We start from the raw sequence: 21,330 nt of genomic DNA on the forward strand, positions 1-21,330 counted from the left end.
TATAATAAAATTTTAAAACTTGGGGAAAAAACAGAAAATTCCAGGATATACCCAAGTTGTAAAATGTTAAAAGATTTTCCTCTTCTAGATTATGAAAGTATTTAGAAAAGTATAAAAGTACTACGTAAAGATGAAATAATCATATTTTTCCTACATCATTTTAATAATTCAGAGGCAATGAATCTGATGTTTGTTTCTCTGTAAAACTGGGTTGCTTTTGCCTTGCTCAGTGAATGGGGGATCTTGGTCTGGCGAACCTCCAAGGCGGAACAGCCATACCTTCAATTGTCGGATGCTGGTAAAACCTTTACCTGATTCAGAAGAGGAGGGTCATGATAACCAGGAAGCTCATCAGAAATATGAAACTATGCAGTGCTTTGCTGTCTCTCAACCAAAGTCCATCAAAGAAGAAGGAGAAGGTGGGACAGAACCCCTAGGGTGTTTTATGTGTCTGTGTATTTATTCCTGTGCTACTTCCTTCACACTTTAATTAGTGGTCACCTGAAGAAAAGTGAGGAGGCAGTATCTTTGTTCTTTTCAATTTTGCTATTTTGTGATGGAAATTTTTAAGTCTCCAGAACAGCACTGTCCAACAGAATTACCTGCGATGGTGGAAGTGACATATCTTTAGCGTCTAGTGTGGCAGCCACTAGCCACGTGTGGCTGGTGAGCACTTGAAATATCAGTAGTGCAACTAGGGGGCTGAATTTTTAATTTTATTAAATTTACATTTGAATAGCCACATGTGGCTAGTGGCTGCTGTACTAGTGTGACTGTATTAGTGATCACACTTTTGGGGGATCCTAGGCTCTTTGAACATCTAGTGCAAGCTGTATGCCACAGCCCTAGAAAAATGCACAGTTGTCCTGGCACGGTGGCTCAACGCCTGTAATCCCAGCACTTTGGGAGACTGAGGCAGGTGGATCACGAGGTCAAGAGATCGAGACCATCCTGGCCAACATGGTGAAACCCCGTCTCTACTAAAAGTACAAAAAGTAGCCTGGTGGCTGGCATGTGCCTGTAGTCCCAGCTACTCAGGAGGCTGAGGCAGGAGAATCGCTTAAACCTGAGAGGCGGAGGTTGCAGTGAGCCAAGATTGCGCCATTGCACTCCAGCCTGGGCGACAGAGTGAGACTCCATCTCAAAAAAGAAAAATGCATACAGTAAAACAGCATTTTACTTTCAAGGGGTTGATGGAATCCATGTAGCCAATCCATGGATGCTGGGCCCAGAATGTGATATAATAGAATGGTACTAAAGAGAGGATAGAGACAGGAGCGGGGAATGGAGCGGGTTTTAGACTGTAAGTTTACTAGGCTGTTTGCCATAAAGATATGCTGATGTAGTGTCCACCTCCTGAGCCCACCAGGCAAACTGTCCACACAGCTGAGTGTCACTCTAATACAAGGCAGTGTTGAAGAGTGTATTGTGCGTGGGGAGCAGAAGGGAAAGAGCTGAGGACCACTTGTGGCTGAAAACATCCTGGGCTACATAATCAGACAGGCCAACTCCTAATTCAGCTGCTCCCAGCTCTGGCTAGGACTTTGGACAGAATCCTTGGCCTTTCTGAGTATCAGTTTATTATCAAGTGAAGTCACCAATACCAGTGTCAGAATGTAATAAGGTTTAAATGAATATGCTGAACTGTGGTTCGCATTGAATGCTAGTTATTTAATGCTTATTTTAAAATTTAAATTTTATTGAGAAGGAAATATTATAGCTGTTAAAGATAATAAATATATAGTATTTCAAAATTAAGTATTTTGCCTAGGTAAGGAACGTCAAATGATTTTATTCTGTTTTATGCAACAGAGTAAGTGCTGCTAATTTATCCATCTGTGATAATATTCCCAAGGCAGTATAAAAAGGAATAGCTGAGCTAATTTATTACTTTGTGCTTTATAAACATTTTTTGTACATTTAAAAGTACGTTCTATGTGTTAACACAGTATAGCATAAGCACAGGGTTTCTGAGCCATGGCATGCTCAGAATCTAATCCTGGCTTTGCCAAAGGTTTGTGTGACATTGGACAAATTACTTAAACTTTGTGCTTTGATCTTGTCTGTAAAATGGAAATGATGCTACTACATGTGTCATAGAGCTGTTAAGAGGATTAACTGAGTTAATAAAACTCATACAGTAGCTAGAAAGGTGTTTATCTCACAGTGCCCAAAAATTTAGTTGTTATTTTGTTGAGGACTATAATTGCATTTTAATTTTGTGATACCAACTATTGCTGGATATTTCAGTCTTATTGAAGAAATAATACATGAAATAATTTTAAAAGACTACAACAGAGCAATTCAGGAACAGCCAAGTTAGAAACTATATACTAAAATTTCTGTAAAAGTTGAGAAAGAAAAATCTGTCCAAGGAGGCACTGTGGGGTCCTAGAGTAGTTAGTGAAGTACTGATTGTAGAGAACCTCTGCCTTACAGCATGAATACTGTGGAGGGAGAAATCGAGGCAGCCTGATATTTTAGATAGGGTAGCAGCAGGAGCAAATATAGATAATAAACTCTGTCAAATTCAGGAAATGCTCAAATTTAGAGGTAAACGATCATAAATCAGTGACATGAGACATGAAGGGATTACTTAAGTTTTTTAACAACAGCATTTGTCCAGTGTTTTTTTAAATTGAAAGGGCTGTGCAGTGTGCTCTGCATGTTACAAAGATAAATAAAACTTTTCCCTTTCCTCCAGAAGTGAACCCTGATGCATAAAACAGTTGAAGCAAGGTGAGGAATAAGTGATTAGAATTGGCTGTATGAGAAACTGTCCACAGCCGATTCTGAACTATAATGCAGCTGTCCTGGTGCACGCTGCATTTTCTAGGTATTGTAGTCGTTCTCTGAATCTGTGTCTAGACCCAGTTTATATTCTTTGCTTTAAATTGCATATTGCCATTGTAGTATTTACTTAGTTTGGCATAAGGTGTACCTAGTTTTCCTGAACCCTAAAACTCAAGAAGCAAACCCTTGATAAAGCAAGAGTATCACATTTTAGTTTCATCATTTTTGTATTTCATTACATATTAACCGGGTTTTCTATCAGCCATTTTAAAAGAAAGGATTTAATTTTGTTTTCTGCTGGAGAGAGTGTTTCAGATTATTAAGGCTTTAGTGTAGTGGATGTATTTCCATCACATGTATCGTGGGGCCTCGGCAGTTTATCCTCTGCTCCCCAATTCTCCTTACACAGCCACCCTCCGTCTCCCTTACCCACCTACCACTTTCATGGAGAGAATAAAACCAGTAAGAAGCTCAGGTACATAATGTTTCATCACTCTCTCCCTTACTGCTTTTTTTATGACGGGCTGTGCTGTCAGAAATACACTTGGGTTTGTTTGAATCACTAGGAAAGCCCCATATGATAAATGTAAACATGTGTGATTTAAGATTTGCAGTCCTGCTTGATTTGCGTGGCAAGAAGAGTTCCCATGAAGGAAAGACCAGTTCTTCCCTCATCAGAAAGTTTTACTACTCGCCAGGATCTCCAAGGTAAATTTCCTTTCCAAAGAAGACCAAAGGAATCATTTTAGAATACTTACATATTTGAGAATGCAAGGACTGTATTTAGAAGACTGTAAGGATGCTCGTACTAGCAATTGCTGCTGCAGTAGAAATGTCAAGGAGTTGGAAGACCAGAGAGAGAGATGCTGGCTGTCACTGTATACCCTTTTGGTCCATGTACTTGTGTTACCTAGTTTAAATAAATACATTTAGATCTTGTTAAAATTTAATTATTTCTGGCCGGGCGTGGTGGCTCACGCCTGTAACCCCAACACTTTGGGAGGCTGAGGCAGGAGGATCACTTGAGGTCAAGAGTTCAAAGCCAGCCTGGCCAGTGTGGCAAAACTTCATCTGTATTAAAAATACAAAAATTAGCCAAATGTGGTGCATGCCTGTAATCCCAGCTTCTTGGGCGTCTGACGCACAAGAGTCGTTTGAACCCAGGAGGTGGAGGTTGCAGTGAGCTGAGATTGCACCACTGCACTCCAGCCTGGATGATAGAGTGAGACTCTTGTCTCAGAAAAATATATATATATATATATTTATTTCCATAAAGAATAGATCAGCATGTAGGTATAATGCCTGCTGTTACTTAATAGGCAAGATCACTTCTCTGGATACCAGCACCATGAGAGCAGCCATGAAACCAGGCTGGGAGGACCTGGTAAGAAGGTGCATTCAGAAGTTCCATGCACAGCATGAAGGAGAATCTGTGTCCTATGCCAAGAGGCATCATCATGAAGGTAGGCATCTGTAAATGATTTTTCTTAAATTATTGCTTCCTGTGGGAGCTTTCTCTCAGTGATTCCTGGAGTTCACCTTGGGAACAGAGCTGGTGACTGTTCTCGTGAGCTGTCTCATCTGGCGTAGATGTTGCCTTCTGAAGGAAAATTTTAACAGGAGAACTTGTAGGACAGAAGAGTGACGAAAGTAGAACAGGAGATGATAGTGTCACAGAGGCAGACAAAAGGAGGAAGAAAGAGGTCATTTTCTTTGATCCAGGAGCTTCTAGATGTATAACAAAAGTATAAGTACCATCTAATTAAGAGAAATATTAACAATTCAGTTAGAATCTGAATATAAGAATAAGTGGAATTTTGGAGAGTGAGTGAATCCCTGGTGGAGGTAATGGTGGGGACCCCAAGCCCTTCTTCAAGGTAGTAACCAGCAAAGACTATCCAGGTGTTTCTAGAGGGCCCAAAAGTTGACACGACTTGTCTTAGCTCACTGACTTAAGCAGTAGGACAGCTGGAACTGAGCCCAAGACTTCAGTAATAACAGCAGCCCTTATTGAGTACCTGGTCTTTGTGTGGCATTGTCCCTTTTGCCTCCTCTCACTGGCCCTCACAGCAAGCCTGTGACGTGGACGTCACATCTGTCACTCTGGACAAGGGGACAAGGAGATTGAGGCAGGTGGAATGACTGACTCTCTAGCATTCAGTATCAGTGCAGGACATCTGTCTGAGCCCATTTTGGTCACTGTCATGCTGCTTCCAAAGGTCTTTCCAAAGAATCACTTTTTCTCAAGTGCATTTTTGTTTTCTGTTAAAGAGGTATGAACCAAAAGAAAACTCCTTTTGCTTTACTATGTGCTAATTTGGGGAGCAAGACTGTCCTTCTCTCTGTGTCCCAGCAGTGGGGTTGGCCAGGGCTCCACATGCACTGTCAGCTGGGCCATACTGCACGGGAGGGACTCGTGCAGTGCAGTGCAGCTTGTAACTCAGCTTTGACAGTTGTCTGCTTCCTTGCAGAAAAAATTTGTAATTAGTTATAGAAAATGGAGTTTGAGTTTGTCATCATCTACCTAATGTGCATCTGGCACTTTACCAATAGTGTTGGTATGTTTAAACTTTATGCTTTTTAGATCACTTATAAAAAAGCAAAAATCATAATAAATGACCTGTCCCTCCCATGCCCTTATTTTTTCCTCATCTTATTTATTCTTTTCATCCTATTCATCCTATTTTTTAGAAATAAGTGCATAATCCAATAACTTGTGTCTTCTAGCATTTTTCTTTAAGTTGGAAAGAATACAAGGAAATAAAGATGCTACATTGACAGAAATCAATATTTAACCTACCATTTCATTACATCTGGTTTAAAATAAAAAGAATAGTAATAATAAAAACCAAGAAGTTGGCATAAGCAAACATGTTTGGCATCCTTGGGTCCTGAGTTTAATTCTTTGACAACCTGATTCCTTACAAAAGGATTTACACAGATGCACCAGACACTGTGCTAGATTTAAACAGATGGGACCCACTAGAAGGAAACCCCATATAGACATTTCAAACTTTTGAAATAGGTAAGATCAGGGATGATCAGTTACATTGAACAGAAATCTGCAAAGCGTTGTTTAAATGGAGGCACTTCCTAAATGTGTTCAGGTGAGTGCTTACACATACCTACTTTTCTGAGTTGTTGGATGTAGACCAAGTTTAAATGAAAATCTTTAGGGATCACAGCCAAGGTCAGTTAAAATTCTGAAATCATAAGCCATTGGAAATATGTCTTACTATAAAAAAATTATATTTACGTCATCTTTTAGAAACATTATGCAAAGCAAAATACTCACATGTTCAGTAATTCATTTTCAGTACTACCACTTCAGACTAACATTGTGCAACAATTGATGGCAGAAAGTGAAACCTAAATGTAGTATCTAACTGAAACTGCAGAGAGAAGTCATTAGACAAATTGCTTAGAGTGAAATTTTACCAAGAAATTAGAATCCACATTATATGTCAGCCTCTCTCTCTCGTGGCAGTTTTGTGGCATGGTGAATACGCATGGTTGCTTTAGGGGTAACTATTCAGCCCACAAAATGTGTGCTGAGGATTATGTGGTAGCAACATAGTAGCCTTGTTAAAATGGTTTAAGAGGAACTAAAATGATATGTCTTTTTTTTAAACTGAATTGAAATGTTCTTTTTTAATAGGTGGTATAAGACAGTTATAAAACATAGTAGCTTTAAAAGATAAATCTCAATTATTTTAAGAGAAATTGTCTTAACCTAGTTGATTTGTGTTGTATTTTGTTATTGTCTTGAAAATGGAAACACCTGACCCCTTATCTAAAAGTTAAACCAATTCCAATGTCACTTAAGATTTGCACTTTTATTGTTTCAGTTTTGTTTAGCCTTTTTTTCTCTGAATAGATTCTTCTGATTGTTTATCTTTTACTTCCTGTTGTCCTAACCACGAAAATAATACTTCTTGCACAGTGAGAAACAGGATTGGGGGAGAGTAGTGTGTGAGATGATGGATTGAACAGTACGTAACTTCGAGATGAATATTCAGAGAACATATTTAATGTCATAAATTTTATTTTAATATTTGTATTAGTTTTACAAGGAAATTAAAGTCAAATTGTATACCTAAGAGATACCCTGTTTATACATTGTATTGTTTTCTACCATTTTAAGCAAATCATTGTAAAGCTTGTTTGAACTGATAAATGGTTTACACTGTTTTGCCATAATAATAAAGATTTTAAGAACACAGTTTGAGGGTCCAGGCTGTTACTCCTTTTCATAAGAAAAACAGATAATTGAGGTTATTGATATTTTGAGTGAAAAGTAAATATAAAACATTATATTTTAATCTCATAAAGATTACTTATAACTCTTTAACATGCTGGTGGGAAACTATTATGAAACTTAATGAAGTTGATTACTCTTATTATGTCTTGTCCTCCCCGACCTCTCAGTTTTTTTTTTTCTAAACATGCCTTCTGTTTCTTTGCTTGCCTGCAGTACTGAGACAAGGATTGGCATTCAGTCAAATCTATCGTTTTTCCTTGTCTGATGGCACTCTTGTTGCTGCACAAACGAAGAGCAAACTCATCCGTTCTCAGACTACTAATGAACCTCAACTTGTAATATCTTTACATATGCTTCACAGGTAATCCTAGTTCTAAGAAGTCATTGTTCATTTCCAAGTTAAGAGGAGATATTAAAAAAGCAGCAAATCATTTTAGAGCTTTGAGGATTTGTTAGACATTTCTTCTCATCAATCCCAGTAATGTAAAATATAAAATTAAATTGTTATTAGCTGTTGGCTAAATGACAATTCATAATATAATTGACCCTCTGTATCCGTGGGTTCTGCATCTCAGGATTCAGCCAACCACAGATGGAAAATATTTGGGGGGGAAAAATATATATAATATTATACTGTATTATTTTATTTGTATTATAACTGTATTTACACTGTATTAGGTATTATAAGAAATGATCTCTAGAAATGATTTAAAGTATATAGGAGGATGTGTGTAGGTGATATGCAAAAATTATGCCATTTTATATCAGGGACTTGAGCATCCATGGATTTTAGTATCTGTGGCGTGGGGGCAGGGTGGAGGCTAGAACCAGTCCCGCATGTAACCAAAGAACAACTGTATTGGCAAAGTAGGACTCTACTTTGAATTTTAGCCTTAACAGTAGTGAATTGTAAAACCCAGCTGGAAGAACACAAGGCTAGCACTAACTTTGCTCAGACATAATTTCCCATTATATTGAAAAAGGGAAATTTATTGATCAGCTCCCAGTAGCAACAAATGCAGGGCAGGAATATTGATGTCAGTAGTATGATTTCTGCTCCTGTGTGTTTAAATGTAGAACTTCTTTTTTTTTTTTTTTTTTTTTTTTTTGTGAGGCACAGTCTTGCTCTGTCTCCCAGACTGGAGTGCAGCGGCGCGATCTCAGCTCTCTGCAACCTCTGCCTCTTGGGTTCAGGCGATTCTTGTGCCTCAGCCTCCTGAGTAGCTGTGATTACAGGCGTGTTCCAGCCTTGAGTGATCCTTCCACCTTGGCCTCCCAAATCACTGGGATTACAGGTGTGGGCCACCACACCCAGCCTAAATCTAGAACTTTCTATGTATATATTTACAAATAATATTTTAGGTTTTTGTTCTCAGGTTCAAATTAACTTCTCAACATTAGACCTTAAATTGAAGGGTAATAAACAATTTCATAAAAAAGTGAAGATAAAGAAATTGAATGTTGATTTTTAAATAAATGTCATAAACCATATTGTTTTGAGCACATATTTAGGAAAATGATTAAATTTCATTAGTTATCTAAATGTTTATGCTTATGCCGTGGAAAACTTTATGAGGTCCTGTCAGTAAATATATAACGTTGCTCTGGCTGAGGAGTCCCATTTTATCACATTTCTCAATTTACTGTCTATTTAGGAGTAAAAAAATCAGGCAACTCTGCCAACTGTTAATAAATCTAACCTCAAGCTGAAACAGTTTGAACGTGATTACAAATGTGGCAAATTTCACCCACCTAACCAAAAGCTGATGTTTGACAATTTGTGAAACCTGTTTTATTTGGACTTGTGAACACATTTTGTAACTCAAAAGTGACTGCCAAGGCTGTAAATTAAAGCTCATAGAACTTGCAAAATCATGTTGCTCAGAAAGGCTGCTTTTAGTCATTAGAAAGGAGATGGAATGGAGTTATCCAGAAGTAGAGTAATAAGATCACAAACTAAAGTCACTCTGAACTTCCCTTCCCAAGCTGTTGGCTCTGAGGTCTCGCTCTGACTTGGAGGGATATGGGGTGAGGAGGTGAGTGGAAATCTGTTAAACAAGGTGATCTAACTCTAAACAGTTTTAGTAACTATTAGTTCTAGAACTGGCAGAGTTTCTCTTAACAGTTAGGGGCAAGTTGTTTTCCCCTAAGTGTGTTTATCTTCAGCCAAGCAGTAAATATCAGAGCTCTGGGCTTACAGATGTGTGTATTGTTAGGAATTATAATCTCTGGAAGAAAAACCGAAGACAGCTCTACTCATTTCTTTTAAGACAGTACAAGCTCTCAGCTACTCATGAGAAAGATGTATTATGTAATTGGAACCCTGTTAATGTCTTGTCTAGTAAATGCAATTTCAATACAGTAGTAGTCAAATTTAAACACACCCCCTCTGTAAAACCAGACATCTTAATGAGTTGCCTGAAAAACATCCCTCTTGGTCCAACACTACGTGTTCAGTCTTGTCCATAATTGCAGATGATTTCAACAAAGTATTATCTATCCTTAAAATATAGCCTGTTCTTTTAAAGCAAAGAAGCCATTTCATTTTTAAAAATTAATAACAACTTGCTAAGTTATTTTTCCTTTTATCTTACATTTCTTTCTTTTCTCATTATACAGAGAGCAGAATGTGTGTGTGATGAATCCAGATCTGACTGGACAAACGATGGGGAAGCCATTGAATCCAATTAGCTCTAGCAGCCCTGCCCATCAGGCCCTGTGCAGTGGGAACCCAGGTCAGGACATGACCCTCAGTAGCAATATAAATTTTCCCATAAATGGCCCAAAGGAACAAATGGGCATGCCCATGGGCAGGTTTGGTGGTTCTGGGGGAATGAACCATGTGTCAGGCATGCAAGCAACCACTCCTCAGGGTAGTAACTATGCACTCAAAATGAACAGCCCCTCACAAAGCAGCCCTGGCATGAATCCAGGACAGCCCACCTCTATGCTTTCACCAAGGCATCGCATGAGCCCTGGAGTGGCTGGCAGCCCTCGAATCCCACCCAGTCAGTTTTCCCCTGCAGGAAGCTTGCATTCCCCTGTGGGAGTTTGCAGCAGCACAGGAAATAGCCATAGTTATACCAACAGCTCCCTCAATGCACTTCAGGCCCTCAGCGAGGGGCACGGGGTCTCATTAGGGTCATCGCTGGCTTCACCAGACCTAAAAATGGGCAATTTGCAAAACTCCCCAGTTAATATGAATCCTCCCCCACTCAGCAAGATGGGAAGCTTGGACTCAAAAGACTGTTTTGGACTTTATGGGGAGCCCTCTGAAGGTACAACTGGACAAGCCGAGAGCAGCTGCCATCCTGGAGAGCAAAAGGAAACAAATGACCCCAACCTGCCCCCGACCGTGAGCAGCGAGAGAGCCGACGGGCAGAGCAGACTGCACGATAGCAAAGGGCAGACCAAACTCCTGCAGCTGCTGACCACCAAATCTGATCAGATGGAGCCCTCGCCCTTAGCCAGCTCTTTGTCGGACACAAACAAAGACTCCACAGGTAGCTTGCCTGGTTCTGGGTCAACACATGGAACCTCGCTCAAGGAGAAGCATAAAATTTTGCACAGACTGTTGCAGGACAGCAGTTCCCCTGTGGACTTGGCCAAGTTAACAGCAGAAGCCACAGGCAAAGACCTGAGCCAGGAGTCCAGCAGCACAGCTCCTGGATCAGAAGTGACGATTAAACAGGAACCGGTGAGCCCCAAGAAGAAAGAGAATGCACTACTTCGCTATTTGCTAGATAAAGATGATACTAAAGATATTGGTTTACCAGAAATAACCCCCAAACTTGAGCGTCTGGACAGTAAGACAGATCCTGCCAGTAACACAAAATTAATAGCAATGAAAACTGAGAAGGAGGAGATGAGCTTTGAGCCTGGTGACCAGGTAAGTTTTATCACGTCTTCTCGCAGGTGTACTAATCTATATCCATCAAGGATTTTCTCCATAGGGGCATTTTGAAGTCTCAGGTGATTGGATAAAAATAAGCTTTCTCCTTTGTTGTTCTTACCTTGAAACTCTCACTGAGGCTGTGTGTTTCAAATACTCTCCTAGCAAAGAGTGAAATTGTTATAGAACATGGGTGGGCAGGCCTTTTTTTGTGAGGACCAAATGGTAAGTATTTTAGGCTTTGCAGGCCATATAGTCTCTGTCAAAACCATTCAACTCCACCATTGTAGTGCAAAAGCAGCCACAGACACTGTGTAAACAAACTTGAATATGACTTTGCTCCAATAAAGCATTGCTTATAGACACTGAAATTTGAATTTCATGCAATTATCGTGTGTCACAAAATATTAAAAATTTTTTTCAACCATTAAAATATGTAAATTCATTCTTAGCTCATACAAAAACAGGATTTAGCCCACAGGCTGGTGATAGTTTGCTAGCCTCTGTTATAGATGCTGCCTGAATTGGAGATAATCACTTCCTTGAAACTGGGCTTTGTCAGAACAGACTTAATTGAATTATTTCTTATTTACCTTTCTCTCTTTATAAGATCAGAGTTTAACTGGTTTTGAAACCCAATGAAGGTCATTATACCTCTCTTTATTCTTAACTAAACTTCTGATTAATGCAAAAGAATTTCTTAGACCACTGGTATAAAAAATATTTAAGAGGGAAAGGGATAGTAGAAAGGAGAGAGAAAGGTTTAACTGACGTTAGTACATCTGAGCCATGTTATGTAAATTCAAGACTAGAATAATAGGCTACATTATGTGCTCTTCTTGTCTGAAAAATAAATTCCCTGAAAAAAATCCAAGATACCTTAAGTGATATTCAAAATAATTCTTATTTATACTTGACAAATTAGAATTGTATATATTTATGGTATACAACATGTTGTTTTGGAATACATATCCTGGAGTGGCTAGCTCAAGCTAATTAACAAATACATTACTTCACACACTTTTTGCAGTACAAACACTTAAAATCTATTAGTGATTTTCAGGCATATAATACATCATTACTAACTGTAGCCACAGTGTTGTACAGTAGATCTCTTGAACTTATTCTTCCTGACTAACTGAAATTTGTATCCTTTGATCAACATCTCCTCAACCTTCCACCCCAAATCATTCTTGATAATCCTCTAAGGAGATAATGACATCACAGAGAAAAAGTAAGCTATTATTTTCTTTATTAAAAAAACAAAACAGACTGGGTGAAGTGGCTCATGCCTCTAATCCCAACACTTTGGGAGGCCAAGGTGGAGGATTGCTTGAGGACAGGAGTTCAAGACCAGCCTGGGCAGCATGATGAAACCCCATCTCTAGAAAACATAAAAAATTAGCTAGGTGTGGTGGCATGCACCTGTAGTCTCAGCTACTCAGGAGACTGAGGCTGCTTGAGCCCAGGAGTTGGAGGCTACAGTGAGCTATGATTGCACCACTGCACTCCAGCCTAGGCAATAGATTGAGACCTTGTCTCAAAAAATAAAAACCCATTTAAAGAAAACATGGGTTATTAACAGCCACCGTGACTTGGCATGAGACATTTCCTGGGGAATCAATGATCCAAGACTTCACCCTAGCCATCCCTTTCCTGTAGTCCCTGAATATGCCCTGTACGTCTTATCTGTTCTTGAGTCGTGATTGGTTAAAAAGTGAAGAAGCTAAGAGGCCTTCCTACTTTAAATGGCTCAAGGTTTGTCCTTGAAATTTGTTTTGCAAGAGGATATTTCATTTGTCAGTGTCTTCAATGGATGGAGAGAGGAAAAGTACACCCCTTGCTGTACCCTGGAGCTCTGCTGAGTCGGTAGAGCTAACCCAGAGGCAGGTCTGGGGTTGAGAGCCATTGTCAGGGATGCCGAGGCCACACTTGCTCTTTTAGCTGGGCTCCATCTAGGCTTCTAAGCACTTGGCTTCCTTATTTCTTTCACTTTGATGTCTTGACAGCTGCCACCATTCCTAAAGGTCAGATATAATTTTTCAAACCTTCATGTCCTTCACAAGGGAAGCAGAGCCAAATTACATAAACATCTTGGGTGATTAATCCTTAAACTTAAATGTTAGTGCAACGTTCTATTAGCAAGCTATTCCATAATGCTGTAAAATCATTAAATGGGGAAACCGGTGTCTCAGCAGAAAATTAATAGCAATGTCTTGAATAAAGTGAAATGTAAAACCATATTAACACCTATAAGTGTTTTAATCTTTTGAGGTTTACTAGATTAGAATCTACACAGCTAGTGGCAGTCCAGAGTGGCAGGCACAGACAGTGGCACTCCAGTCTCTTGACACATGCTGGAGGGCGAGATGGGTCTCCCTTAGCTTAGTGTCTAATGTGGCCAGGCCTTCCCTCTGTAAACAATTTATTTCTATCCCAGGCCTGATCTGAGGCCCCAGGGACTTAGAGAGTCAAGGAAAGGGGCCACTTTTTGGTATTTCTGTATTTATTTATGTGATTGCACTAACTTCAAACAAAAAAACTGACAAAAGAGGACTTTTTTAAAAAGTCCTTGAGTCACTTGCGGTTTCAGATTATTATTTAGGAGAAATGTTTTTTCTGATAAAAATTATCTCACCTAGGAAACAAAGTCCAGAGTGTAATCAGCACAGATCTGTCACTTTGGGTGAATCAAAAAGCAGTGTGCACAGGCACACACGCACATGCACACAGAGGCACATATAGTAAGTATATTTTTCTTAATGAAATCCAGTCGCTGGTCTCGTCCTCCCTTTACTCTCATGTAAAACTCCACCAGAAGTACTGCTTTGGAGCAATTTTAACATCAAAAACATTGCAGCTTGAAAAGTTACCACAGGAAGTGTGCATTACCTATATTTAGATCAAAGTTAGAATGACTTTAAGAAAAAAACAATGATTCTTTCACCTCTTGCTCACCTTCACTATTTCCAAATACAGGTTAATTGCATCTCCTATTGATTGCTGTACAAACTTATTGAAGACTTCTTCCACTTCAGTTGAATACAATAAGTTATTTAGTGAGGTAAAACAAACTATTAGTGAGGCTGAATTGCACAGTTAACTGTCTTGTTATTTTGATTCAGAAAAGAGCCATTGACTGAGTGTGTGTTTAACCTATTACTAACTTATTAAGGACAGGAAGTACTTCGATGGTGTTATTATACCCAAAATAGCATTTTTTACCAGGCAGAGTGGTTAAACAACATTTGTTTCTACAGCATTTCCTAACCAACAGGAAACAGTAACAGAAAAATTTCCAATATGTTTACAGACTTTTAAGTTACATGCTTATTTACACAGTGGAACATGGTTGATACTTAACCCAATGATACTACTGGGTCCTTTCTAATGCTGCTGAGACACGTATGATAAGGTTTGGAAATAGTCTAAAAATAATTTCTTCTTGGCATTTGACTCCATTAGAAAGGCAACCATATTTTAAACTGATGGTGTCCTGAAATTTTCTCTCCAGATGTGGTAGAATTGTATTACCATTTCTTAACAACTTAGTGTTAGGCAAGTATGGTAAAATTATGCTTTTTATTTAAAATATTTTGAAAAGATGCTTTGTAATTTATTAGAATACTGATGTTGTTTAAATGCATGTGCTTTTTATATTTCCTGCAGAGAACAAGTTGATTTAACATGAAAAAATCCTAAAACCAGAAAATGAAAATTAAAGAAATCAAGTCTGATTTTCATTTTGTAGAACTTTTATAAAAATCTTTCTGACTCATTTTCTGCCTGAAATAGTTTAAACTAACAACTCAAATTGATGTGGCTAATTTGAGCATTCAAATAGATGCCTAAGCAAAACTTTAAAGTATCTTGGCAAAGCATTTTAAAGGAAGGCATTAATCTTTTTGTCTTGTAAAGAAATTGTGCCTAACAAAGTGGATAGAGACTAGAAGAACTTTGATGAGAATTAAAGCCTACAAAAATTGAGGGGAGAAAATTTTTTAACAGAAACTTAATGTAATCAGATTTATTCCTTCCAAAACTTAAGTGAATACAGAAAAAAATTCTGTAGTCATCAGATGTTATTGTTAACCTGAGGGGTATAGATATTCTGAACTTTATCTCCTTGAAGAAGAGCACGTAAAGTGAACTTCTGACAACATTAAATGTGTACTCCATAAATTGACAAGGAATAAACACAGGCAAAGTAATATTATCTCTAGTGGGGAAAACTTCATAATGCATTTTTCAGATACTGAGCTTGAATAAATTCCAATAGTGTTCATAGTTAAAAGCCTTCATAGAACTAGTTCCTTTTGATACTAAGAAGATCCTGAATGGCTTTCTTCAGAAAAATGTATTTAGGCCGGGCATGATGGCTCACACCTGTAATCCCAACACTTTGGGAAGCCAAAGCAGGCAGATCACCTGAGGTTGGCAGTTCAAGACCAGCCTGGCCAACATGATGAAACCCCGTTTCTACTAAAAATACAAAAATGAGCCAGATATGGTGGTGCACACCTGTAGTTCCAGCTGTTGGGGAGGCTGAGGCAGGAGAATTGCTTGAACCTGGGAGGCGGAGGTTGCAGTAAGCCTAGATTACACCACTGCACTCCAGCCTGGGTGACAGAGTGAGACCTTGTCTCAAAAAAAAAAAAAAAGGAAAAGTGTGAGTCTAGACTGTTCTTAATATATATTATCAAAAGTTCCTTTTACATATGTCTGGGATTTGATGCAAATATAAATGTATCCGTTGAGAAATAACATACTTTTGTTTACATGGATCTATTTATTTTGGATATTTCTCTTAAAAGTAATCTGCAGAGCTTTCTCAAGAGGCGGCTTACCACTTATTATAGCCTACCTCCCTCACCCCCACACATGGAGCTTCTACCTTTTAAAATTGCTCGACACAGGACAGCATTGTAGTAGGGAAACTGGGTTTCACAGAGCAGATATAACCTCAGTTTATTAGCCTTTTTCTGATCTACATGGCAGGTATAAGGAAAGTTACCACACATTTTTATGAAACATTTTCTGAAAAAGTAATGGAAATTATAGGAATTCCTATGAAAAAATTACTGATTTGGGGAAGATTTTTTAAATTATATGTTAATACGATTAAAAGAATTCATCGTGTTGACTCAGTGCCCATTACTTAGCTCCAGGCGCTGTCCTTGGAGGGCAATACATGTTTATACTGAGAGTATCAGTTTATACCTTATGCATTCAGCAAAACATGATAAAGAAGATTACAGTGGAGTCAACTTTACACATGTATTTGAAGTACATAAAGTCAGTTTTATGTTCCTGGAAGAACAGATGGTTATTAAATGGTTATTTCAGTAGTATGAACAGTTTTGCCCACCACTGAACTCAATGAATACATGCCGTAGTGGAGTGATCATGAGGTGGGTGACATGACTTTGCTGGGTTTTAGTTCCCTTGTGGCTCTAATAGTATGAACATGTACCTATGGGCTTTTAAAATGCAGCATGGCCCCTACATAAACTACTTCACTTAGGACTCAGCCAAAGAAATAGTAATTTGCTGCCACTCTGGAGGAAACTATTGCCATTGGAGGAGACAGTCAGTGTGGTGCCTTCCTACAGAGCTTTAAGGATCATTTGGCCTGTCTGTGACTGTCTATATTTTAGGATGCTAACTTTGGAACCCAGCTGTTAATTCATAACTAATTCTCCTGTATTTGATACCTCCCTCTTTTGTTAGAATTGAGTGGCTAACCTAACTAAAAAATGGTCTTGTAATTGCTCTAACAATGCCTCAGGAAAATGGATCTCCCAGTTATTGCTAAGCTAGTTGTCTCTGAGAAGAATAAAATAACATGTCACTTCATTCTGTTCTTCCTAACTTGAGAAATAAATCCAATCAAAAAACATCTCATATGGATGTTACATTTGCTGCAAGTTGCAGAAATCTTAGCATATCCAACCTCTGCATGGGGAAGAATTGTATGGGATAAAAATGTAAGCCATCCTGCTTTAAGTGTAACTCATTATCAGATGTACGCCATGTATTTCATTTGATTTGCCAGTGTAGATGAAAGGAATAGTTGTGGTCAAGGATTCAAAGTCCAATGACTGAGGAAACTTAACTTATGTTTTCCACCTGCACGTCAAGAAAATTGTTCATACTACTTTCTGCACTAGAAAGCAATCCCAGCATGCACTATCTGATTTTAAATATCTGGCGCATAGATAGGTTATATTTAAAAGAATATCTGTAAAATCTAGAATAAATTCCAGTTTAGCGTCATAGAAGAAAAGTATTAAGTGTGAAATAGTGGTGATACTTAGCTTATGTTAGTGCTTGAATTTTGTTTTTTTTAATGGAAGAGAAACCTTGAAAACATTTTTTATGACTTCTGTAGCTAGGCACAGTGGCTTTCTCCTGTAATCCCAGCACTTTGGGAAGCTGAGGCAGGGGAATTACTTGAGCTCAGAGACCATCCTGGGCAACAAAATGAGACCCCCATATCTAGAAACAAACAAACAAAAACAAAACAAAACAAAAAATTAGCCAGACATGGTGGTGCATGCCTGTGGTCCCAGCTACTAAAGAGGCTGAGGTGGCAGGATCACTTAAGCCCAGGAGGTCAAGGCTACGAGGATGAATGTTTGTGCTGCTGCATGCCAGTCTGGGTGACAGAGCAAGACCCTTTCTCAGGAAAAAAAAAAAAAAAAAATCATAGCTTCTGTATAATTAGATTAATAGTGCTGTCTTTGGGGGCAACCAGTTTTTATCCTGCTTCCCTACCTTTGTCACCTAACCTGGCAAATGACTGGGAAAACCATTGTCATGCAAAATTGAAAGTCCAAACAGAAAAAAAGGACCACTTAAATTGAAAAGGCAGTGCTTAGTTCATGGTTACTTCAAACTTACTTTGCTTCTCTCTCCCCACCCCTGTGTTCTTTTAAAGATTAAAAAAAAAAAAAATCCTGAAAGGAAATGACCATTTATTAAATACTGATTGGGTGCAAATTTGCATTACATTATATGCCAGTTTTTTTCCCTTTTGTTGTTGTTATTTCTTAGGGAGTTTTGACGATAAAACCTAGACCTGGACCGTAAGTCATAGTCTATTCATAATTAATTGGAAATCTACATTCTCATAATTAATTGAATGATAAGCATAAAATAGAGGAGAATTTATAAATTGCCAATGAATCACAATGCTGAAAGAGAGCTTTCTTTCTAATTTAGCCATCTCTTTTTATAGATGAGGAAATTGAGGACCAAAAGATTAAATTACTTGTCCTTTGGTAACTTAATTTTTTAAAAGATGATCAATTATCTGTTAGGCCTGAGGTATGCATGAATCTACGTATTTTATTTGGCTGTGGTGCCTCATGGCAGTTAGGTCAATGATTGCAAATGGGCTTGTGGTGTCTACTCTTTAGAGTAGACTAGATAAACTCTTCTGTTTGTCAACTACAGCCTGGCAGTGAGCTGGACAACTTGGAGGAGATTTTGGATGATTTGCAGAATAGTCAATTACCACAGCTTTTCCCAGACACAAGGCCAGGCGCCCCTGCTGGATCAGTTGACAAGCAAGCCATCATCAATGACCTCATGCAACTCACAGCTGAAAACAGCCCTGTCACACCTGTTGGAGCCCAGAAAACAGCACTGCGAATTTCACAGAGCAGTGAGTATGAGAAATGACTGGTTATGCCAAGAAATTTCCATATAATCACTATCAGAAACAGGGATTATTGAAGTCTGATGCAACCAGCTTAGTCACTTTAAGGTTTCTGTGATCAAATAGCACCATCTACTGTCTTGGTCTTTTGAAACAGTATTCAAAATGGATCCTCCTGAGCATGGTTCTCTCACATTCTCTTGTGGGTTAATTTAATCAGCACTGGACAGGGAAACTGACCTACATTGATGAAGTTCTTCAACTGATTGAAGTTCTTCAACTGATTGTCATATTTCCCTTCATTTCAGTGGCTGTCTTCAGACATGGAGTTTATCCTGGATTTTATGTGTTTAATAGACAATGAAATACTGAAATATAGAACATTTGGGAGCTGTGCTGACTTTTTTAGGGATAATACACTATTTTAAAATATTCTACTCTCCCAAACTGCTCAGCTGGAAGTAAGAAAAAATAAATTAAAAAATAATAATGAAATATTCTACTCAAAGTATTTATTATACATGAAAGGGCTACACACATTAAAAATCTTGCCCTATCTTAGGAATCTTCATATAAACATCACTTGACGTGGAACTTTATGTTTCTAAATGTATTCTAAGTTAAATTGTCTGTTTAGAAAAAACATCTTTTATCTTTTCATTTTAAAGTTTTGTAAGTTAGGATAAACTCGTTATTTACTGTGAACACTCAGTTTACAAACTTGATTAATACCTGAAGTTGTCTGATAGTTTTGAATGGAAGAAAGTATCTGTTATGTAGCAAGGCCATAATTTATGAAAGACAGATAACCTCTTCAGCGTTAAATTGGCAAAACAGAATGATTTTTCCTTTTCAGATACAATTTGAGCCAATACCTGGCATTTGTTCTCAGCTCAAAAATGGCAACCATCAGTCAAATCATAGAACATCTTTAATTACTAGGTCTTTTCTCAAGTGATTTCTGACCATTCTGAAATAGGAAAAAACAAAAGAAAGATGAGTTTGGGCTGGGCATGGTTGCAGGCGCCTATAATCCCAGTTACTCGGGAGGCTGAGGCAGGAGAATTGGTTGAACCCGGGAGGTGGAGGTTGCAGCGGTCCGAGATTGCGCCACTGTACTCCAGCCTGGGTGACAGAGCGATACTCCATCTCAAAACACACACACACACAATAGAAAGATTTGCATGTGACTTCTCAAACCTCACTGTTTCTTGGGCAATAGAGAGTTAATTGTGGATCATGGGAGATGATGAAGTCAAAGAGTTGAGAACTGGGTAAGAAACACTGGACAGGCTGGGCACGGTCGCACATGCCTGTAATCCCAGCTCTTGGGGAGGTCGAGGCAGGTGGATCACCTGAGGTCAGGAGTTCGAGACCAGCCTGGCCAACATGGTGAAACCCTATCTTTACTAAAAATACAAAAAATTTGCTGCGCATGATGGTGGGCGCCTGTAATCCCAGCTACTTGGGAGGCTGAGGCAGGAGAATTGCTTGAATTCAGAAGGTGGAGATTGCACTGAGCTGAGATCATGCCATTACACTCCAGCCTGGGCAACCAGAGCGAAACTCAGTCTCAAAAAAAAAAAGAAACACACTAGGCAGTCTATGCTCATTAGCCCTAGGGGATGTAATGAAGGACTGTGTAGAATTCACCGTTTCTCTTCTTTCTGTAGCTCCTGATGGTATTCAGATTATTGATGGCAACCTGATAACCAAACCTGAGGAAGTCATGATTAAGCATGCACATAATTTCCATTCTCAGCCCTAATTTTTAAAAATATTTTATTTCTGTCATTGATGGTTAAGAACTTTTCTTTTAAATATGCTATTTCAGACTGTTTATATAATTCAGGAAAAATAAAGTACTTGGTATTATGTAATAAGTTACTATAATTTGTAATATCTTAGTATTTTAAATTTAATAATATTAACAAATTATAGGTTGTCAACGTGATGCTGGTCTAGTCCTTAGTACACAATAAATTCTTGTCAACTAGCTATAAAAATCGTATCAAATCCAAATGTGTCTAGAATTTAAAGAAGCTGTACTTTGAAAAGTAAGCAGGGCCCTACAGCTTTAATTTAATACTGCTTTAGGCAACAGAGTTCACACTTAAATTTTTAAACTTCTAATCAGAGTAACCACTTTTAATCTAATTCTAATCCTAGGAAAGCCCAGTTAAGAAGTGATATTCTAATATCCAAACCACATGTGTATAGGTTTGGTGATGTATGTAAGAGATGTTTATAGCTTCATAGCTGTGAGAAAGCAGTACTCCTAAGTTTGAATATTATGACATGAAAAAAATTGGTTTAATTAGCAAATACAGTTATATATTTGAAATTACTATTGGGAGCCAGACATGGTGGCTCATGCCTGTAATCCCAGCACTTTGGGAGGCCAAGGCAGGAGGATCACTTGAGGAAAGAAGTTTGAGACCACCTTAGGCAATATAGTGTGACACTGTCTCTACAAAACAATTTTAAAATTAGCCAGGCCTGGTGGTATTTACCTGTAGTCCTAGCTACTCAGAAGGCTGAGGCAAGAGGATCTCTTAAACCCAGGAGTTAAAAGCTGCAGTTAACTACAACTGTGCTGCTACACTCCAGCCGGGGTAACAGAGCAAGACCGTGTATTTAAAAAAAAAAAAAAAAAAAAAAAAAAAGGGCCGGGCACAGTGGCTCAGAGGCCTGTAATCCCAGCACTTTGGGAGGCGGAAG

At 38.5% G+C, this 21,330-nt stretch overlaps 1 protein-coding gene across 6 annotated transcripts in view; it reads left to right on the forward strand.

The window, feature by feature from the left end:
- NCOA2 (nuclear receptor coactivator 2) overlaps positions 1-21,330 on the forward strand; it is a 306,070-nt gene that overhangs the window by 247,376 nt on the left and 37,364 nt on the right. For all 6 annotated transcript variants that reach the window (XM_017872742.1, XM_017872737.1, XM_017872739.1 and 3 more), the window contains 6 exons: positions 231-419; positions 3,400-3,501; positions 4,113-4,256; positions 7,268-7,415; positions 9,674-10,943; positions 18,405-18,615. In XM_017872742.1, coding sequence (XP_017728231.1) covers positions 231-419; positions 3,400-3,501; positions 4,113-4,256; positions 7,268-7,415; positions 9,674-10,943; positions 18,405-18,615 — 2,064 coding nt within the window. The remainder of the gene's footprint in view (positions 1-230; positions 420-3,399; positions 3,502-4,112; positions 4,257-7,267; positions 7,416-9,673; positions 10,944-18,404; positions 18,616-21,330) is intronic.

This window comes from Rhinopithecus bieti, unplaced genomic scaffold (genome assembly GCF_001698545.2).
Source record: "Rhinopithecus bieti isolate Rb0 unplaced genomic scaffold, ASM169854v2 scaffold_6536, whole genome shotgun sequence".
NCBI lineage: Eukaryota > Metazoa > Chordata > Mammalia > Primates > Cercopithecidae > Rhinopithecus > Rhinopithecus bieti.